The sequence below is a fragment of the Mirounga angustirostris genome, unplaced genomic scaffold (genome assembly GCF_029215605.1).
Source record: "Mirounga angustirostris isolate CCGP_5_RB_7025 unplaced genomic scaffold, mMirAng1.0.hap1 SCAF_5, whole genome shotgun sequence".
In the NCBI taxonomy this organism is placed as follows: domain Eukaryota; kingdom Metazoa; phylum Chordata; class Mammalia; order Carnivora; family Phocidae; genus Mirounga; species Mirounga angustirostris.
The window spans coordinates 171,932,423-171,954,482 of record NW_026991713.1 but is presented as its reverse complement, the minus strand read 5'-3'; the positions used below and the strand labels follow the sequence as shown (position 1 = coordinate 171,954,482).

Sequence of the window (22,060 nt, the reverse complement as noted above, 5' to 3'; positions counted from 1 at the left end):
TCTCACACAATTTCTGAAACACTTATATACCTATACAAATACAAGACTCAGTACAAAGCTTCCCGTGTGATTTAACAAATCAAATAAGCCGATTTAACAAATCAAATAAGCCAAGTTAATTTTAACATCTCCCTTTTTATAAGGCAAGAGAATAAATCCTTTGAGATGTCCCAAGACCCCTCTGGAAAAATCTCAAAGTTAGTTCCAAGTCAAAAAGACTTCATTTAGCATTTGATTCACAGAAGTTTGTCAAAAAAAAAAAAGGATTTTAGAACACTTGGTCAAGTAGGATCATAGGTCACTGTGACACAAAACTTACTCCTCTATTTAACCATAGTGACAACTGAAGACCTTGAAGGCAAATGTGGAAAGTTAAATAGTTGTTTTAAAAAAAACAAAACAAGGGCGCCTGGGTGGCTCAGTTGGTTGAGCGACTGCCTTCGGCTCAAGTCATGATCCTGGAGTCCCTGGATCGAGGCCCACATCGGGCTCCCTGCTCGGCAGGGAGCCTGCTTCTCCCTCTGACCCTCCCCCCTCTCATGTGCTCTCTCTCTCTCTCATTCTCTCTGTCTCAAATAAATAAATAAATAAAATTTAAAAAAAAATAAAAAAACAAAACAAATCCTTAGCTCATTTAGTAGAGAAGACAGCTTTCTTAAGGAATCAAAGACCTGATAAAGACCCAGGAAATTATTTTGACAAGACACAAAATCTTCATTTTCTAGGCAGGTTCTTTAAAAGGTAAAGAAGAACCTTTTAGGGGCACCTGGGTGGCTCAATCAGTTGGGCGCCTTCAGCTCGGGTCATGATCCCAGAGTGCTGGGTTCGAGCCCCGCATCAGACTCCCTGCTCGGCGGAAAGCCTGCTTCTCCCTCTCCCACTCCCCCTGCTTGTGTTCCCTCTCTTGCTGTGTCTCTTTCTGTCAAATAAATAAATAAAATCTTAAAAAAAAAAAAACAAAGAAACTTTTACAGTCTCTTATCAAGAGAAAACAGTAGTTCAAGAAAACTGTTCTTTTAAAAGAGAAAACCAGAGCGCCTGTCTGGCTTAGTAGAGCACGTGACTCTTGATCTCAGCTCTGTGAGTCCGAGCCCCACATTGGGTATAGAGATTACTTAAAAATAATAAAATCTATTTTAAAAAAATGAAAGAGAGAAAACCAAACTCTGTGTACCAAATCACTTTTGATGTTAAAACCCACTTAACTGTATTACATTTATTCTAATCTTAGCTAGCTTGACCACAGATGAAAATTTCTTTCCAAAGATTTCTTTTCCACAAATCTACAACTTTTCTTTTCTGCATTCAGATTTTGCCCTGTGTTTTTCCTTTCTCCCATTCTGAAGTATACAGCCTCACTTTAAGACAAAATCATTTTCGGGTGCCTGGGTCGCTCAGTCGTTAAGCGTCTGCCTTCCGCTCAGGTCATGATCCCAGGGTCCCAGGATCGAGCCCCACATCAGGCTCCCTGCTCTGCGGGGAGCCTGCTTCTCCCTCTCCCACTCCCCCTGCTTGTGTTCCCTCTCTCACTGTGTCTCTCTGTCAAATAAATAAATAAAATCTTAAAAAAAAAATCATTTTCTTTTCCCTCGACACAAATGCCTCTCTGTTCTTCACACATCCTTTGAAAACACAGATCTTACTTTCCTTGCATACGGAGATGTTTCCTTTATTATTTCTAGTAGTTTAATTACCCATATTAGAATTTTAGTGGAATTTCTAGTGGAAACGAAGAAGTAAGTAATCATGAACTTCTACATCAGCCTTCTGTGGCTTGACAAATGTATAAATACGTGGTATAATTTCTAGTAACATGGTTTCTCATAGTTTTTCAGTGTGGCACAAAATGTTTCTTACTGGTAGACCCAAATCTCTTTGGTTCCTCTGTAAAAGGAAGCCCAAAGTGGATAAGCCTGTGTTCAGTTTTGCGATGCATCTTGCAGTGAAACTGCTTTGGAATTTTGAAGCATCTTGGAGACTTCTGCCTGCCAGTTAATAGGTACCCCATTCGGTTTGTTTGATTTGGGGTCCTTGCTTTCGAGTGCACCGCTTAAATGATCTCCTCCAACTGGAACATTCCTCATAATGGCCATTGTAATTCTAGGTTGTTTTCATAAGATTTTGCCACGTTTGTAGATATTTAAAGGTTCTGAGACTGTAGTTCTTCGACATAAAATAAGCAGGTGTATCAGTAGGTGATATGCTTCAACTCTTTGGGATGATGATGATGATGATGATGATGATTACTGTTTGAGCTAAGCCTTTGGGTCTTTGGGAGCCAAACTAATATCTAAAAGGGATAGGCCGCTGGGTTGGGAGTTGTGTGATGTTTGACGGTGTACCTGATTGCATGGAAATTTTCTTGAGGTTGGCAGGTGACCCTATTATTGCTCTAACGTAACCTAATTCATCCTAACACAGGGGCCTTAGTTACGTGGGTCTAAACAGGGACTTGGGTCACCAGCACAGGGCCAGCTTGGGACACAGGACAATAAGTGTCTTATCTCTGGCCTGTAATAGGCCTTCCTGACCTCTCTTCTGCAGAATCACTGAAGCAGGGTCACCTCTGGGGTTCTGGCTGTTCTCTGGAGTCCTGTGTGGGTATCACTTTGGACCAGAAGCTGGCTGTGTGCTTTCCAGAGCAATGGAGTCCATCCCTTTGGGAGACTCATTTGTTGGCCTTGCTAGCCTTCCCTCTCTTTTCTCTTTCTAGAGTACAGGGCCTTGTGGAGAGCAGGCCGAGAGATCATCCCCAAGGAGGGCTCGCCGCCTTCTCAAAATTGTCCAAAGGTGGTGTTATGTGTCCTTGAGTATGGTAGCCAGAAAAATGGTCCCCAGAGATGCCACCTCCTAAACGCAATGACTTGTGAATACATTAGTGTACCTGGCATAGGGGGGCTAAGGCTGTTAACAGCTGACTTTGAGGTGGGGAGATGACCTAGGAGTGTGTGAGTGGACCCCATGTTACCACGGGGTCCTCAGATGCAGAAGAGCCCACATTAGAGCAATGTGCTGGCTTTAAAAATGGAGGAAGGGGCCATGTGCCAGGGAATGTGGGTGGCCTCCAGAAGCTGGAAATGGCAGGAAGACAGATTCTCCCCCAGAGCTTCAGAAAGGAACACAGCCCTGCCCGCAGTGCGATCTTAGCCCAGTGAGACCCATTGCAGACTCTTGACTTCCAGAACTGTAAGATAATAAATGTGTGTCATTAAAATCCACTAAATTTGTAGTAATTTGTTCCAGGAGCCTTAGCCTTAGTAACAGAAGGAGGGCTTGCCTGCTAATAGACTCGTGTTCTTAGCCAGGTCCCACCCCTGGGAAGCCATGGATCTACCTGGAGGCTCAGCCCATTGCCAGCTCATGTGGCTGCTTTGTCCCTGGAGGGACTTGCTCATCGCTGGTGGCCCCACGCCTGGGTTTTCATGACCACACATAAAGAAGGGGACAAGACACAAAGACCAGGGCCAAGCTGGGCAGGAGGCTGGATCAGACACCCACCACCACCATCACCACCATTTAAGACCAAGGACCCCAACCTGGGAAAAGCCTGGATTCCATCATGTCTCAACCCTGGTTCGGTGGGGGGAGTGAAAACATGCCTCCCTGGAGAATGCCTAACCACAGCCACCTCTCCCTGCGTCTCACGCCAGGCTGTGACTGGCCTCACCAGCCTTCCCCCTGGGCCTTCACCCACCCCACCTGAGGCTCTTGCCTTTGCCCACTCTCTGCCCCACCCCGCCGTGCCTCCTCCATATTTTATGAATCAAATTTTTCAGACTTCAAGGTCTAGAAATAGCTGTCGGCATCCTATATCGGCTTTCTAATGTGTCCTCCTTCGGAGGCTGAGTTGAGGGAAGGCATCCCTTACTGCCCTTCCTGGGGCCCTTCAGGAGCCCTTGAGGAGTTGGGTGGGGAGGCCAGGAGATCCCCATGGGCCTCCCTTTAGGATGAGGAGACACCCCGGACCCACAGTTCTGGCTGCCCTTCCCGAGATACAAAGCTGTGCCTTGGGCCAGCCAGTGTCAAATACGTGGGGACTCATCCCTGCTTTGCGGTAGCTTGACTGGCGGAAGACTTCTTAAATCCAAGTGCTGCCAGCTGCTTCCTGCCCTCCGGCTGACTGCTGAAGCCCAGCTACGGTCTCCAGTCACCTTGCCCTAAGACGTCTTCCATCTTCAGATGCGGAAGGAGTAATGACCACCTGAGGCCGCGCCTGCCAGGGGCCTTAATAATAGAAATAATAGTTGATGGGGGCGCCTGGGTGGCTCAGTTGGTTAAGCGACTGCCTTCGGCTCAGGTCATGATCCTGGAGTCCCAGGATCGAGTCCCGCATCGGGCTCCCTGCTCAGCGGGGAGTCTGCTTCTCCCTCTCCCGCTCCCCCCTCTTGTGCTCTTTCTCTCTCTCACTCTCTTTCTCAAATAAATAAATAAAATCTTAAAGAAAAAAAAAAAAGAAATAATAGTTGATGATTGGACACCTGTCCTGGTGTGGTGGGCGCTGTCAGGCCCTGGGCTCCTGTTACCTCCTTGGTCCTCCGTAGGCCCGTGAAGGCTCACGCGGCCGCTGGGCTGCGTCTGTGCGTGTAGTCAGGGCTACCGCCAGAGGCAGGCAGTGTCCCCACTCGTCGTGTGCCCTCCGGCTTCACTTTTCCCCATGCTGGTGACACCCACTCTCGCTTCCCAGGAAAGTACAGAAAGTCAGCAACAGCCAGCAGAGGAAGCGTCTTGGGGGGGTAGCCCGGGCTTGGCAAGGGGTGGCCGCTGGATCCCACACCCCCCTCTGCACCCGGGATAGCGCGGGGCTGACCCAGTACGGCGCCCCTTTTTCTTCCTGCCTCAGCTGCCGACGATGAGACTAAATCTACAACCATAGGAACTGGTTCCCCCAGCTGCCTACTGGCAGCTGCTCCCGGTCCTTCAGCTGCTCTCGGGCCTGCTTTTATTTCTCCTCTGCTCTGGGCCTCTTTAGCTGCACAACGACCTCAACTCCTTTTGTTTTGTTCTGTTTTGTTTTGTGTTTGATGTCCTCGGGCCATAAATCCTAAACAAATCGTAGGAATCCTGAACAATCAAAAAGTTGCGCTGAAGTAACCAAGTCAAGCCAAATGTGGTAAAAAGGCCGTGACCCACCATGGATAAGGCCACAGAGTGACTCTGTACATGAACTTGGAAACCGAACGAAGTGCAGAAGCTCTGGAGAAATTACGCCAGGCGAGGAGAAAATCCTCAACAGCTAGATCGCGTCCGTGTTCCCTGAGCCACCCGCCTTTGGGGAGACCGCGCTGTGCGCCACACGGCTAAATGCCTGTATTAGAGCCTCACCAGGCGGGGCTGCCCGGCCTCGTTGGCTGCTACTCAAACAGCTTCCCCACTAGGCTAAGAAATCTTTTTCCTAGTCCAAGAGACTAGAAATATGTCAAATACACCTCATTCCTGGCAGAGTTGTGGGGAGTTTTATGCCCAAGGGCTTCGCCGACTAGAAAGAGAAGAGTAAACTTTTCAGTAATAATGACAAGATTATCAGAAAAATTTGGAGTGGCACATCCAGGATTCTGCCACTGAGGAGGGGATTTCGTGAGCACAGACAGGCCTGGCCAGGCGCCGTGCGAATTAGATGGAGCGAGCTTCCAAACGCCCCTGGAGAAGCAGGGCAGGCGGCCACCAGCACCACCCTGGGCAGAAGTAACTGCTGTTAGAAACACCCTAATTTGTTCTGCGGCAGAATCGCCGAAGGCTGCCAAACCCATTCCTCAGGCAGCTAGATTGATCTAGAAGTATCGGGCAGGCTCACTTCCTATATCTCTGCTTCAGTCCTTTCTTAGCAATTAGCCAACATGGGGCGCCTGGGTGGCTCAGTCGGTTAAGCGTCTGCCTTCGGCTCAGGTCATGATCCCAGGGTCCTGGGATCGAGTCCCGCATAGGGCTCCCTGCTCCGCGGGGAGTCTGCTTCTCCCTCTTCCACTGCCTCTTCCACTGACCCTGCTTGTGGTCACGCTCTCTGTCAAATAAATAAAAATCTTAAAAAGAAGAAGAAGAAGACACACGACATAGCCCTGCTCAGCCAGGCTCTCCTCGTTCATCTTTTCTCTCGGTGCAATGGGGGTCCAATGGAAAGAGCAGCGCACGACTTGCGGGCCGCGTGCCCAGTGCTACCATTCCCCAGCCCTCCTAGAGTTTCGTCCCCGTCATAACTGTAAAGGCAGGACGAGCCCGGTAATAAAACGCATGCGAATGAGTCCTGTGTGCAGGGCACTCCTGTGGAGGCTGATCCCTGCAAGGTCCCTGAGAAGGTGACTGTGTCCCTATTCTGGGGGGGAAGGAAGAAGCTTGGTGGGCAGAGGTCGCTTGCCCCCGCTGCTTCCACCCTCTCGGGCGATGGTCACCAGCATGTCCCGGTCTCACCGCCCAGGTGGGAAATCGTGCGTTACCATCCAATGGTATTGGTTTTCCCATCCAGGAATGACACGCAAATAGTGGAAGCTTGCCCCCTTTTCTCCTCGGCCCCCTTCCTGCGGTCAGCTCCGCGCCCCCTTACCCCCAGCAGGCCTGGCCGCGCTCCCGCCTCTGGCCCCCGGGTCGGCCTGGCCAGCTGACTGCAAAAGCCAGCATCGGCGTCAGAAAACTTGGTCGGGTGAAGGGTTAAATATGTTGAAATAAGCCTGGCCGTCACAAAAGAGGCGGCATTTACACCCCGTACGTTTATGGAAATACTTGCTGAAGGAAAACAACCACAACATTGTGCACGTCTTTAGGAAGAGAATGGCCAAAGTGTCTTTAATTCACCGTTTACCCGTGAGAATTACTCCCAGGAGTGATCCTGCAATAAAATCTTCTTGGTCTATGAGAATAGAAAGAAATTGAATCAAAAGACTCTATTTCCACTTGTATTTATTCAGTCTGGGAAATTCAGTGGGCCGGAGCATGAGTATCAGCAGGGGATTCCTTGCTCCTAGCGTTAAATTACTGTCATAATCGCTCAATTATTTCTTCCTTGTACTGTTTAAAATAAAAATCCATCACATTCTATGTTTTTTTTCTAGCATTTATTAGGTTGAGTGTTTAGGAAAATCAATTATAGTCAGTCAGGCATGAATTGATGAATGTTCTTGTAATAATTGTCAGTTGTTAAACTGAATGTACTTTCTCTCTCACACTTTTCATTTCCTTCAGAGGGCAGAGGTGGCTCAGAGAGAGGCGGAGACTTTGAGGGAGCAGCTCTCGTCGGCCAACCACTCTCTCCAGCTGGCCTCGCAGATCCAGAAGGCGCCGGACGTGGTGGGTAACCCGGCCCTGTGGGGACTCTGTCTGGGGAATGGGACCTGTAACGGTCAGGGGAAGAGTTTTGCCAATGGGGCATCGATGCTAAGTGGTCGGCGTGTCGCCCGCCGGACGTGGAGGCTGAGGCAGGGGATCGCCGCACGAAAGAGAGGGTCCTCCCGGCTAGGCCCGTGGGGAGACGGCGGGCAGAGGGTGGGCGTGTGAGGCGGGAGCCTTACCGAAATTACACCGGGAAATTGGAGGTTTGGTCTCCACCTCGATATGTCCTTCCACCGTGAGAAAGAGTTGGTGATGAGCGGGCAGGCCAAAGATGGAATAAAGCAATAACCGGCTCCAAGCCTAGATGGTAGCAGACTCACTGCAAGTGCCAACATTCGGAAGGAGGCACACATCTTATGCCTTTGCATGCCTCTTGATTTTTCTTAAGATGCATAAAAATTGCTCTTAGATGCAACTTTCGCAGCTCAATCGAGGCAGCTTTGACTTGGAGATTCCAGGCTCCCGCCTTGAGCGCCGTGCAGTGACGCGGGGCAGCGCGGAGTTAAAACCTGGATATTAGAGCCGCGCCCCTGCGGTCAGACCCCAGCGCTGCATGACTTGGGCCAGGTAGCTTGACTTACCCGGGCCCGGGTTTCATCATGCGTGTTGTAAGAGTTCTGGAAGTTCTTCCAAGCAAAGCACTTAGAGCAAGTCCTGACCTAAAATCGGTGTCAGTCAACCTCAGCACGCACTTGCTGCAGTTGGTCTCACCATCTCTGATCCGGGAGCCCCGGGTTCAAAGCTCAGCTCGTCACCTGTTTGCCCACAGACCTCAGGCAGTCAAACTTGGGCAGGCTCAGTTTCCTATGTGCAGAGTAGGAGTGGCCCCCAGGACCCTCCAGCTCCCGTGGCCTGTGGTGGGTGAGTTGTGCTTGTAGGTGCCCTAGATGACAAAGCGAAAGTTCCAGAATGTAAACCTGTGGGCCCAGAACGCTTGGCCCCGGTGGCCAAGCCAGGACGCAACTGGGACTTCTTAAAATTATTCCCCAGGAGCGAATCTGAAGCAGAGTTTTAGTGTGAGGACCCCTTTTTAAGAACGGATTTTTCATTTTCTGTCCTTAAGTTAACATTACATTATAAAAATAATTAGTTAACTAATTAATGAACACTCAAGAAAACATGATTGTTTCAGGGTACAGAGAAAAAATTTCCATTTAAGGAGCCATCACAACTTCATAGACTCTGGTATTCATTGTACCTGAAACATCCCCTTGGCTCTGTCACTGTCCCTTCATCCAAGCGTGCCTGCACAGGACCCAGCACCAGGGCTGAGGCGGGAGGAAGCCCTCGAGGAAGGAGTCAGTTCAGTCTCTCCCGGCCTCTGTGGTCGCCTGGGGTTCTCGAGAGAAAGCCGTCCATCCTCATGTGTCTACACGGGGCTCCCGAGCTAAATGGTTTTGATTGAAAGGATTTCTGGCACCATCTGAGACTGCAGCAACCAAAACATTTCAGAAGGAAATGAATGTTTTTGCAGGTAGAGTAAGTTGTGGGTCCTCGAGGCGCTTAAACACTTCATCATGGGCTAAGTGCAGTATTTACGTGGCGCTGGTTCAGTCATCTGAGAGCGGCCCTGCCAGGCCTCCCCCCTGGGCCTGCGTTCCCAGTAGCCCCAGCTCCAGCCAGTTGGGGAGCAAACATAGGAAACGAGGCCAGCGGGAAAATGTCTGTTGGGCTTGGCTGGCAGGACTCGGCAGAGGAACAGTGGAGTCTATAGATCGAGCAAAAGCCAAAACCGATCCATTGGGTGTCTTAACGGAATCGCCAATCGTGGAAGGCTCGCCTCTCGGCAGGCTCTTGCCCTGTGGTGGGGGCCGCGCTGGGGCTTGATCTGGTGGTCTCCTTTATGCCTCGGGACACCACTGTCGTTAGAGGTAGGTTTTATTATCCTCGTTTTACAAGTAAGGGAACAGGCTCAGAGAAGTTATTTACCCAAGGTCACACAGCTCAAACCTGATCAAGCTGGAGTTTGATCCTAAGTTGTCTTACTCCGTAACGCACTCTTTTCCCCCCCTCCATCGACCTACTCTCCTTCGTGTGCATTGAATGAGACGGGACATAAGCAGGTCCTTTGTCAAGTATTTATAGACAAATATTAGTTCAGGGCTCTGGTGCACCACACCAGGCCACCCCTTGAACCTAAACAAACCATATATTAGGAAACATGCCTATATATCAGGCGACCCTACCAGGTAAGTCCACCAGATGGAATCAGCCTACTCTGGCCACTTGGTGTTGGCAGAAACACAGGAGGTCAGTAAGAAAGTAGAACTGAGGTCCCCATGCCCTCGTCTTTCCACCACTGGGATAAATATAAGTAAGGTATCTGTCTCTGAGTCTGGGGCCCTAGGCGCACCATCATTTCATGTAAGGTTCTTTTTCCCTGTCTCGAGTCATACTGTTACATCTCATCCATATTTGATATGGAAGTGGCTGCAGGATAAAAGAGGTCATTACGTAGCTTATCTGGGCCTGGGCGTGCTGGTCTCCATTGGAGGACTCAGATGCACGCAGCTTGGGAGGGAGGGGTGGTGAACAGGGTTCAAAGGGACAAAATTCAGTCAAGTCCTACCTAAGTAACTTCTGCTTTTACATTCATTTTTCCCTTTGGACTGTCATCATCTTAAGGCCTTCCTTGTGTTTTTACCATGTTTTCAGACTCTACAAAGCATCTTCACACATCCTGTCCTGGCCCCTGAGCCGTCGGTGGCCCCACCCCCTGGAACCTGGCACTCGTGAATAGTGTAGGAGCCCCTAGAGGTCTTGGAAGCCTGGAGCCATGGGACTAGCCCTGCTGGGACAGACTTGGTTCTGGTGTCCACTGTGGGAAGTCAGTTCTGTTCCTTCCTTCAGAGGCTTATCCCAGCCAGAGTCCTGACCCTGAGCCTCAGTCTCCAGGGGAGGGCCCAGAACCCATGTATTTTCTAAAGCCCCCAAGTGCTTCAGGTACAGCTGAATTGAGGCCCAGAGAGACATGCGGGAGCCAGCAGTCCTGACCCTCTTGGAATCGTACATTTCACTTCCTGGCAGTGATCACAAGAGCGTCTCAAGTGCCTGACACTGACCTTCCCACAGCTGTATAGAGCGCCCCTCCTTTCGGCCCATGTTCACTGTGTTGCACAACTTCCTTTCTAGCTTGTTGCCCAGGCGCTGAGACCCAGGCCCAGACCTCCTTCCACCCCCTGCCCCTTGATCACCTCCTGCGCCCTTGTCTGGTTCTTCTTATCTCCTGCGTGTCTTCGCGATGGGACAGCCAGGAAGTGAGCCCCATTTGGGCTTCGAGTAGAATGACCTTTTCTGTCTCATTTCCAAGGTCTTAACTGCTTTCGGGTGGATGATCTCATATCTTGGAGCTTATGTAAGACACAAATGACTTTGGCTATGTTATGAATGAGGAATCCGGCTTGGGTGCCTGAGAGTCCGTTGAAGTGCCCAAGGTCACACGGCCGGCGTGGGGCCAGGCCAGTCTCGGCCCCTGGAGTTGAGCAGATGGCCCTCTGGGACTGCCTGCCCCCAGGTCCCCATCCTGAGTCCAGGCTCAGCACTGCCGGCTGCTATTTCTACACATATCATTTGAACCACTTATCCCTGGTATATCCAACTTTCACTTGCCCGTGTAAAGCCCCAGCTCCCCATCTGGCTCGTTGTACAGACTCTCCCGGAGAGCACTCGAAACCATTATTATGGCTGGCATCCCTCAGGTTGGAAAATTGATAAATAAGTTAAAATGAGATAATGCGGCTCAATTTCTGCCCTCCCCCCCCCGCCCATGAGACCGACCTCCCTGGATATCCCTCTCATCGTGTCCCCTCCCTGCTCCCCCAGGCCCACCACCACAAGTGCGGGCACCTCTGGCCACCCTCCTGACAAGGCCCACCAGCCTTTCTGCCCCCTTCCCTCCTCACAGCTCACTTCCACATGCTTCTCTCACTAATGTTGTAGGCACTAACCCCTGGCACGACCTGGAGGATTGATCTCAGGTCCCCGTGGCTCCTGCCGAGGGCGGGGCTTCCCACACGCTCAGAGGTCAAGGGTGGGTTTGGTTTTGTTGTTAATTCCCGATCTGTTGCAGACTGGTCATTTTACAAAAGACAGTAAAAGCGTCACAGCAACGTTGAATTGCTAGGAAAGTTTTGAAACACTCGCTCTCCCGTTCCGGGCTTGTCTCCCTGTGTACCGGCAACATTCTGTGCGTTGGCGCCAGTTCGGGGAGCACACTCTGGACAGAACTGATCTGGACGGCATGTGCCGTTTAAAGAAGCAGGCAGGAAGATGCTTGCCGGGGCCACGTGTGTGTCTGCCAGGACTCAGGAGGAATGAAGGCCTTACTTTCCAAGAGAGTACAAACCCAAGGAACAGAAGGGAGGCACTCCTTTGTACACAGAGCTTTACATTCTTAAATGATCAGGTCCTTAAATTCCCAGCAGGGAGAAGTAAAAAATTGCTCCCCTGATGACTGGCTGCCCCCCAGCATGAGAACCCTGTGACAAGTACATTGTGCCTGGCTGCCAGTATGGGCAAGAGCAAGACATGAATTGGGGTACTTCTGGAGGTGAAGGGGGGCATGACAGCGAGGATGATGACACCCCACCCTGTAGCCTGAGCTGCCCCCAGGTCTCTGCTGTCACAGAGACTAGTGTGTCCTGTCCTTCTGTCTCTGTCCCCTGGCTATGCCCAGAAGAAGTGCAGCCACCCTCCAGGAAAGCTTCCAGAGTCCTTCAGGAGCCAGAGTCCCTTTTAAAACTTGAATAAAGAACAGCTTTAGTCCTTGGGACGTAGAACTGACTTTTTCTTCTTCTTCTTCTTCTTTTTTTTTTTTTTGTAACGCCTTTTTTCCTATTCTGCATATTTTCCAAAATGAGCAAATTGGGGGGTGGGCGGTAAGTTTTTAACAACATCAGTTATCATAAGCGTTCCTAAGCAAAGAATTACCAAATGCATTCTTCCACATCTTTTAGCTCTTTTTTAAAATGCTGAATCTGAGAATCAGTTGGTCAAACACCATCCCAGCGTCTGGATAATGCAGTAGCGAACCAAAGGGATGTTGCATTGCATCTTGGTATAGAAAATCCTAATGCTTCAGAGCTTCCAGGGGACCTCCTCAGAGCCTGCCCCATTGGCACCCCCAGCACACAGCAAGACCCTTTCTGTCATCTTCAGATGGTGACTCACGTGTCACCATCTCAGCGAGGCTTCCTCTGAACATCTTCTTAAAACCCCCAAGTCTGACCCCATGCCCCTCCCCCACTTCAGTTTTGGGGTGGCACAGTTGGGGCCCAACATGCTTTGGCATCCCAGACACCTAGCCCCACCCCCTGACTGGATGCCCCGGGACAGCAGAGACTGTTCTCCCTGTGCTCACAGAGTGTGCCTGGTTCCTGGTGTGCACCCAATAAATACTTGTCCATTGGCCAAATCCAGGCGCATTTGCCTGCCATGCAGACGGGAAGGTGGTGCAGGGAGGTGTTGGCAAGTGCATCTCAGCGGAGGCAAGAGATAACGTCACCGTGAGTGCGCTGTCCCCATCACTCCACCTGCACGTTCTTGCCTCCGTTGCCGGCACAGATAAACACAAGCCCCACCCGAAGCCAGGGCAGTTTTGTCATTTCCTTTCTCCTCCGCAGGAGCAGGCCATAGAGGTGCTGACCCGCTCCAGCCTGGAAGTTGAGTTGGCCGCCAAAGAGCGGGAGATCGCCCAGCTGGTGGAGGACGTGCAGAGACTCCAGGCCAGCCTCACGAAGCTGCGTGAGAACTCGGCCAGCCAGATCTCCCAGCTCGAGCAGCAGCTGAGTGCCAAGAACAGCACGCTCAAAGTAAGAGCGCTCTGGGGGCCACGGCTGAGGGAGGGCTGGACGCGCACGCGCACACACCCCTGCTGCCTCTGCCTTCTTCTACATGAGACCCTGGAGGAGCCTGGGGCCGGTTGGCCCAGGGGGTCACTTCTGTCTTCACTGTCTGGGGCACGTGCTGGATGTGGTGACCACCACAAGAGGCCTTAGCTCAGAAGCCACCTTGTCAGCCCTACCTTGGCTGTTGCACAAGTGTTTTTCACGTTTGTGGTCCGCACAGGTCACGGTTAGAACTCGTCCTCACATTAAAAGCAGAAGGGATGGCTCAAGTTTTTTTCAGCCTGAGCTCCAACCATCAGCAAGAGTTTTTGCCTCCAGTGAGAACAGTGGCAGCATAAGGAGGCATGAGGTTCCCCTGGACACAGCTTTCACGGGTGCACAGTTGCTGTCTGAGCTCCTTTCCGGAGAGCATCTTGTCTGGAATTGACTGCAAGTAGGGCAACCTTGAACCTCTGTGAGGGAACTAGAAGCAGGGTCCTGGAGCCCAAGGCAGGGAGAGTGACTTTGAACCCTTCTACCAGCTCTTGCCTGAACGGCACTGCCCTTGATTGGCCGTGTGTTGCAGGCAGCACTTGGTAGAAGGCCCCGTCGTCAGCGCCCACCCATGGTGCTGCTTCCCCACCTGGCATCCCAGAGACGGACATTCTGTGCACCTGCTTGTGTGGGGTTGGAGTGGTTGCTAAGGTCACAGGCCAGCTGCACAGACATGCCTTGCATCCAGCTCCGCCAGCCTTTCAGTATATTTTAAAAAATAATTATACTTGATTTAAGATTTTTCAACCTGCTACAGTTAGCACCATATGAAGAAAATCCTCGCACCCTAGATTCGTGGCATGTCAGGGCCAGAAGGGCCTCTTCGGAGGTATCTTACTTGATGATAAGCAACAGGGCTAGCGAGAGTGTGGGCCCAGCCCCCAGGCCAGCGGGCCCCCACTCTGCCATCCCTCCCTAGCCTGTGCGATGCCCGCCTAGCTTCCGTTTGCGGAGCATGCGAATGATGGCCAAGCCTAGTCTTCATGTACTAAATACAGTGCATCAAGATCAGTTGTAAAAATGTCAGGAAAACTTTATCTTCAGTAAAGTAATTCCAAAATGTAGTTAGGCCCATCTTAATTTTTTTAAAAAACTGAGATTTCCCTTCCCAACGCATGCCCGTGTTTCTGACCTTGAGCCGAGTTTCCAGCAGGTCGGCAGGTCGCGGGCCTGACCTCCCTGACCCGGGGCACCCACCGCTCTCCCTCCCTGGTTTCCTCCTGGCCTCTTCGGGGTGCGTTTCCTCCAGTGTCTGAGGAGCCAGTCCTGCTGATTTTGGGGAGAGGGTGGACACATTTGTCATCGACCATGACATTTATTTCTCCCATGGTTCTTATTCTCCCATCAGCCTGCCCAGTGAGTGCCAGCATTCATTTTTTATTTCTAGATTAAATCTAATTTTCTCGTGTTACAGCCATTTCTGACCCCAGCAGTGACATTATTATTAGATAATTTGCCTTTCTCTGCTTTGTTACAGTTAAGGGGGGACTCAGATACATCCTGCATTTGACTATGAGAGGGAGGCTATAGAAGTTACATTTTTTATTATGGAGCAATTTCTTCTAAATCAGTTAAGGTTTTAATGTTTGCCTTCACACACACACAAAAATGAAACGCAGTTTTACAAATTAATGTTCTTTATCCATATCTTGGGGGAATTCTTTAATACGGTGCAGTTAATGAAACAATTTGGCAATACTTCTTCCAAAATTATCGCTCCCTTATCTTCATCTGATCTCATAATCAAAACATATCCTCTAGTAACAAGACTTCTCTGATTCTAATTATCTTAACCCCTTGTCACCAGGAGTGAAGATCTCCCCAATACTGAACCCGCACACAAAAGGCATTAGCCTCCCCCAGACGAGCACATCTACCTCCCTCACCCGAAGGAGTAAGGTTAATTGAATGAGATACCTTCCCAGGGCCTTTTTTTTTTTTTTTTTTTCCTAATGTGTATAATTTATAGTCTCAAATCTAAACTAAACAGCAATGCGGTTATTAGGAAAAATAGGTTATGAATGAGACCCGTCAAATTGGCAACCTGATGCTTTTGTAATGGGGCTTCTCCGGCCGGGAGTGGCACCTGAACTTCCCCGGGGGCTTTCCTTTCCTGTTCCTCCATCTCCCACCCCAGCCCCCCCCCCAGTCTTTTCCTTCTGGGACCATGTCATTCAGCCCCAGGGGACGCTGGGATACACGGTGCGGGGCTCAAACTGGGATCACCATCTGAGGGTGCTGCGGCTTGAGGCCCAGCTCCGCTGCTTGGCGTTGGGGGTGGTTTTGCCATGAATGTTGACGATGGTCTTTGAGACAAACGCTAACGTGCTTGATGACAGTCACTGAGGAGATGTGGGGGTTGATCTCACAGGGCAGAGTCTCCACTCTCGAGCTTACTGGGGTTTTCTCAGTGCCATACCCTGAAATGGAATATATTTGGGGGAGGGGGCCATTGGTTTGCTTTCTCCGGCACCTTGAAAGTCTCCATCTCTTGCAACTACTGTTTCCTCACCTAGACGATCGATTGGTAATTCCGTGAGGATGAATCAACAGTTGGATGTCTGCCAGTCTCTTTTTCCCCGTGTTCTACTTTCTCAAGCCAAGTTCACCCTAAACACATCGCTATCCACATACAGTGGGGCCCCCCTCCCCTTTAAATAGACAGGGAAGCAGACTCAGAAGTGGGAGATGTTCCTTCCTGCCGAATCTGACAAGTCCTCAAGCACACTGCCGCTTGTGCAGGATCGTTCTGTATTTGTAATTAATGAAGTAACCCGGCTGCCATTACAAGACTGCTTCTTCTGATAACTCTATTCTGTGGGCTTCTGTTGGAGCACTTCAGTACAGAGGCAGTGTAACTAGGCAGTCACCTGCATTTTACTTGCTAAAGCACGGAAAATCTTGCTACCGATACCTGCAATTTAAAATGGCTGTTTATACGAAAGGCTAGCTAAAAGAATGCCCATCTCCCATCGGGAGAAACTGGTATTTTCTAAAGATGAGTACTTCCCACTGGGGATGGAGGGTGTATTAGAATCCCCGGGGGGGCTGTCTCCAGGGGCCTCCCCTACTCTCTGTCTCCACCCCACCCCCTGCCATCTCCTGCAGTTTGATGGGTCCTGTTGAGCCAACCCGGAGCATGCTGTGTCCCTCAGAGGGTTGGGCCAGGAAAAAACGAATGACCACTTCTCTAGATTCACTCAGTTCTTTGTTTCTGGATGCTGGCACTTTGATACGTAGGTTCCCTAACCTACTGCAATGAGGCTGCCTTCAGTCTCGTTTCAAAGAGCGTCTTCTCGATGTCTCAGCCTCAGCACATGAGTAGCCATGATGATGCTCGTGGCCTCGCGGAGGAGGTCTCTGAGGTTAGGAGAGGCCCATGCAGGTCCCTCCGCTGTGCCCATCCCCCAGTAGGAGAGACTTACCCTGGGTTGCACAAACGAGCCCGAACATCAGAAGTCCCAGTAGCAGAGAGCCCGGGACCGGGCCTCCCCCAGCCTTGTGCTGGCTGGGTCTCGAAGGTGGTATGAGCACAGATTCTTGGAGAGGAAGGAGTGAGGCTTCCGTGCGGAGCAGGAGGCCACAGGTAGGCCCCTCCAAGGCGGCTGTAAACCAGGGCGCGTTACTAGAAGTGCTTTCAGGAGCTGATTACTTGTGGGAATCTGTGAGGAGGCCTCTCGGAAAGATACACATTACCCTGGACACCTTGTGTTGGATCCGGGTGTTCCACCTGCAGGCAGCGTCCCGGTGGCTGAGCGTTGAGGCTGGACCCTCCTGGGCTGTGACGGCACCGTTCCGTGAGAAGGAGTCAGCTGCCTGGCTCACACCTGGATCACAGCTCGGGGAAATTGGAAGTGACCTCTGATAGGGTTGCCTTCCTGGGGATCCCCCTTCACTGTCCGGGGTCACACTTCTCCAGCCTGTGGCGAGCCCTCCAGGATAACCTTCCCCGTCACAGTCTGGCCGTGTGTGCACAGGGCCCACCTGGGCCCCCTGGGCTTCCCCTGCCCCCAACACATGCCCGGCATCAGTAGATCCTAAATTTACGTGCCTGCTACCTCTCACCAAGGAATCGTGGAGACCAAATGGGTTCCCCATGCAGGTAAAGGAGGGTGCACACAGCCTCAGCCGGGACCTCAGAGATGACCCCAAGGGGCGGGGCATCAGACCCCCCTCCCCCAGACCAGGGAGCGCAGTCATATGTCCCCATTCTCGGCTGGTGACCCCTCACCCCAGGGGTCCCCGTGAAGACACAGGGTCACACACCACTGCCCCAAGCCTGAGCTGTTGGGCTTCAGAGAACACTGCTGAAAGCCTGGCTCTGACCATCTGGGAAGAAAGGTAAAGGCATCTGCACCCGGCAGCGGGGTCACCTCCCCAGCCCACCATCTGTTTCATGGTAAGGATGTATTACCGCCCTGCCCCCTGCTGTGCTGCCCAGAAGAAAAGCCTTTCCGAGGGTCTCCACATCAGTCTTCCTGCCAGGGGTCCCGTGAGTTGGTAGCCCTAGAGCATTTTAAGAACTTCATATGGATAATTCTTCTAGCAACTCAGGATCCTTTTGCTGAGCACCTGCTGAGCTCCGGGGACCACGTGTGTGCTCTGTATTGCTAAATGGGTGGGACCTACATCCTGCGATGGTCCTGTCTTTGGGAACCCGTTTTCTTACTCTCCCCATTGTCCAGGGGAGGAGCATGAGGCCCAACAGGCTAAGCCGTTAGGAAGTAGAGAACTTCATAAACAGAGCCCCTGGATTCAGAACCGGAGAGCCCCTTCCAAAATCACAGTCCTCTCCAATACCACCCCCCAGGGATAAAGTCCTAATAACACCAGTAACAGTAACCACCCCCCATCTCCAGAGTGCTTGGTCATGTGCTGCTCATTCCATGGGCATTATTCTATCTGGATCTCACCAAAGCACGGTACCATGGGTGCCATTATCCCCATTTTATAGATGAATAAACTGAGGCTCAGAGAAGTTCAGTGTCTTGTTCAAGATCACCCTGCAACTAAGTGGCAGAGCCAGGCCTTGGTTGATCTGTCAGGCTCTGGAGCCCAGGCCTCCAGCGAGCACCTGGCTTGGCCTCCGCACACATAGGTTCCTCCTGGAATTGCAGGGGAGGCGGGGGCGGGGGCGGCCTCCCGCTCGAGCGCGATCTGATTGTAGAACTCGGTGATTTGTTTTCTTTCTGTGGGCACACAGCCACCTCTGCAGAGATGGTGCAGCAGTGAAGCGAGATAGTGTTTGGGACATAGACCCCAGCACCGAATCTGGCCCAGCCAAGGAATACTTGAGAAATCTGGGAGGAGCCTTTCTCCCCAGAGGACAACAGACAGAGCTGTTGCCCTTTCCAGGTGGAGAGTTTTTGAAGCTAGACTTTTTAGGCACCCAGCAAGGAGTCTGGTCAAAGACCCAAGCAGAGGATAGAGTGTGGCTCTGGGAAGTCAGACTCCCAGACGTTGGTGAGGACGGGCTCACGGTGCTCACAGGTCCGGACAGGCTTTGCATCCTGTTGTCTGCCCCAAGAAACGAACACCAGAGGTTTACAGAAGCAGTCTTGGGGTTCTTCTCGATTAAGCTGCCCCCGGGTAGGCGGCAGAAATTTCAGCAGACGATTCAGTCCTCAGCGAAAACCATACATCCGACCAAGTGACAGGACTCCAGTCCTAAATCCTTCTCCTTAGGGCCCCTCACGGGTCTGCAAAGCCGTGCTCCCTGGGAGACTTGGCAGTGGTGACAGCCCCACATCAGAGGCCCCGTGGTGCCACATCCGCACCAGGATCTGGCCCTGTGCTCCTTCCCCCAACCCTTTGAGGTCATTGCTGCCCTTGCATATTTCACAGATGAAACACTGATTACCGTGCCCCGAGGTGTCCCGCTCATAAGTGACGGACCTGACTCCAGGTTCAGTGCCCTGCTGGCTTCTACAGTGCTCCGGATTTTCCCCTCTCGCTGCCCTCCCTCCTGTCTCCTGAACACGAGCAAGTTTAATGTGTTCATAGCCAGCGTCTGTGAACTGCACAGCCTGAAAGGTGCCTTGCATCCCAGCGGCAGCCTATCGTCTTTTGTTTGGGATGGCTGACACACGACTGTAGGGAGAATGAAGTAATCACTTCTTCGAGAGCAGCTTCGGAGACTCTTTTGTCGGAAAATGAGTGTATGCTACCCACCCACCCCCGTTTGATTACGATGAGAAACCATCATGATATATAAAGTTGGCAAGAGGTCATAAAAAGGAACGAGGGCAGAGCACTTTTACATGATGGAAATACACACAAGAATTTGCCAACAAAGGCAATAGGAAAAGATGAGCTAAAATTCTCTGACAGTGGGCAGGTTGAGATCCAGGTGAGCATCACGCCTGATGGGCCAGACGGGCATCTCCTCCCCAAACTCTAGAACATTCTCAGTCGGCCTTAAACTGTGGCTGCAGCCATGGCTGGCCAAGCACTACCTAAAAAAGGCAACTGGGAGCGCTGTGGATTCGGGACCTGGAATTTGTTCACCCCAGGCCTGGAAACATGCTAAATCGTCAGCCATCCCCCGCCCCAGGGTCTTTGTGTTTTATGTGAGGTGGCCTTATTCCCTTCCCCTTCATGGGAGGTCAAGAGCAAACTAGTCCGAACACCCTCGCAGAAGGGAGCATCCTCTGCTGACCACCCAAAGCCAGAGGCCCCTCCTAGCAAGAAAGCCCCACAGAGCACTGCACAAACCAGCCACATCAGGGCCTGTGAGCTCACAGAGCATCTCATAGCCGGGGTGCGTGTTGTCTCATTCCCCCTCTAAGGGGCATTCGAGGGCCAGGGAGTCAGTTGACTGTGCCCAACCTTGGCCCTGCTGACCAGGTGCCCTGCAAGGGCCCTCCTGCGGGACTCAGACAAAAAGACCACCCAGCTCACCGGGCCTCCGCTCCTGAAGTGCCCACGTCCAGGGGCGGGGGGGTGGCGCAGATCTGAAGGTTCAAATGCTTTTTCCCCGATTCCTATCTGATGCCAACACTCAGTGACAAAGGGCTCGTACCTCTTGTTAGCAGGGTCCCACCAAAGGTGTTGACAACTGACTGCACATGTCAGCTGGCCTAATGTATCTCGCGAAAAGCCACACGCTGATGTGAAAGTGCTGAGCACTTTTCTTCGCTCTGTTTGCCATTTCGTGGTATTTCCTACAAAATGGCCTTTTCTCATTCTGTTTTCCACTTTGGTAAAGCTCTGTTCTACTTTGGTTAGGTTTGATATTACACCTTATATTACCGTGTGTGTGTTTGTGCACATTCACACTTGCTCACACCCACACTCACACCAGACCAGAAGCGTGAAGGTCAAGAAAGCAACCCCGCACGTTGGCACCATTCACTTCACGTTTGCGTTTCCTTTCAGGGACAGCTGGATGTTCCCTAGGGACTGGAGTCCGTGAAGGCTGTCCTAGTGCCATAGCAGGACGTCATGACCTGGGCGGTTTAAACAAAAAACTTGTATTTCTCACAGTTCTGGAGGCTGGGAAGTCCAACATCAGGGCACTAGCAAATTCCGTGTCTGCTGAGGACTCCCTTCCTGATTCCCAGACCAGTGTCTGCTTTCCCACCCTGCCCACGCATTGGGGTGCGCCATGGGGTCTCTGTGCCAAAGGCACTGATCTCATCCGTGGGGCTCCCCCTCCGGTGACCCAGTCGCCCCCAAAGGCCACGCCTCCTAACACCATCACCCTGGAGGTTGGGTTGCAACACACGGATTTGGGGGTAGGCGGTAGAGGGACACAAGCATTTGCTTCATAGCGAGGTCCGTCAACCCGTTGCAGACACAGCCACTAATAAAATTCCTCTGTTTTCAGCAACTGGAAGAAAAACTCAAAGGACAGGCTGACTATGAAGAAGTGAAGAAAGAACTAAAGTAAGTGTGGAGACGCTGGTGCGGCCGCCTACAAGCCAGGGCTCGCTGGTCACTTCTCCTAAGGAACCGCTGTGCCAGGGACAGGGCAGCTGCGGGCCCTCGCTCTGGGCCTTGGCGGCCGCTCCCCCACTACACCGTGTCCCAGGCTGCTCAGAGCCCTGGGCGTGTGCACTCAGGCCTGTGCCTGAGCTCTGGGGACTTTTTCTAAGACGCCGTGCATTTCAAGTATGCCAGTATGCACAGAATTAGGGGAGATGGTGCCCTGATAGAAATTACGAAATATGAGCTTGTGTGCCAGCAGTAAGTTCCCCAAACAGGAGCAGAACAGAGAAATGTTTTGTTTTGGGGTTGTTGTTGTTTTTAAGATTTTATTTATTTAATTGGTGGGGGGGGGCGGCAGGCAGAGGGAGAGGGAGAAGCAGACTTCTTGCTGAGCAGGGAGCCCAATGCGGGGCTCGATCCCAGGACCCCAGGATCATGACCCCAGCCAAAGGCAGACGCTCAACTGACTGAGCCATCCAGGTGCCCCCAGGGGAGTGTTTTCCAGTTGAAAGCCTACACGTGGCCTCATACCACCACCCCCCGCCCCTGACCACCTTCAGACACCAGGACTTTTCTTCTCTCAGCTTCCAGTTTCCCATCCGAAGGCAGTAGCTGAAGTCCTGTCACCCCGCCAGCGCTAATGCGAACATTCTCAAGTAGAAGCGCCCGCACTCACGCCCCGCCTCCTAGTGCCTCAAACTCCTTCCCCCAAGGCTGCCCCCGGCCCTCCTGGAGCTCATGGGCAGCCCCTGCCTCCACGGCCGAGCTCTGAAACACAGCAGACGGTCACCGGGCCCTGCAGGCCAGTGTTCTCCGCTGCTGTGGGAACATGGGGTCCTTCCTCTGCTCCCCCCTGTTGGGCCCCAACCCCTCCACAGACACCCCCTTAGCCTCAGGCTCCCCTCTCTGGTGTTGGTGTCTCCCTCCTGTCTCTC

The 22,060-nt window shown here is 51.8% G+C and overlaps 1 protein-coding gene across 9 annotated transcripts in view; it reads left to right on the top strand.

The window, feature by feature from the left end:
- Positions 1–22,060, top strand: part of CUX1 (cut like homeobox 1) — a 353,404-nt gene that overhangs the window by 257,574 nt on the left and 73,770 nt on the right. For 7 of the 9 annotated variants that reach the window (XM_045875615.3, XM_045875614.3, XM_045875613.3 and 4 more), the window contains exons 10-12: positions 7,171–7,275; positions 12,939–13,127; positions 21,025–21,083. In XM_045875615.3, the coding sequence (XP_045731571.1) occupies positions 7,171–7,275; positions 12,939–13,127; positions 21,025–21,083 (353 nt within the window). The remainder of the gene's footprint in view (positions 1–7,170; positions 7,276–12,938; positions 13,128–21,024; positions 21,084–22,060) is intronic. The other 2 variants (XM_045875616.3, XM_045875612.3) reach the window with 1 other exon arrangement.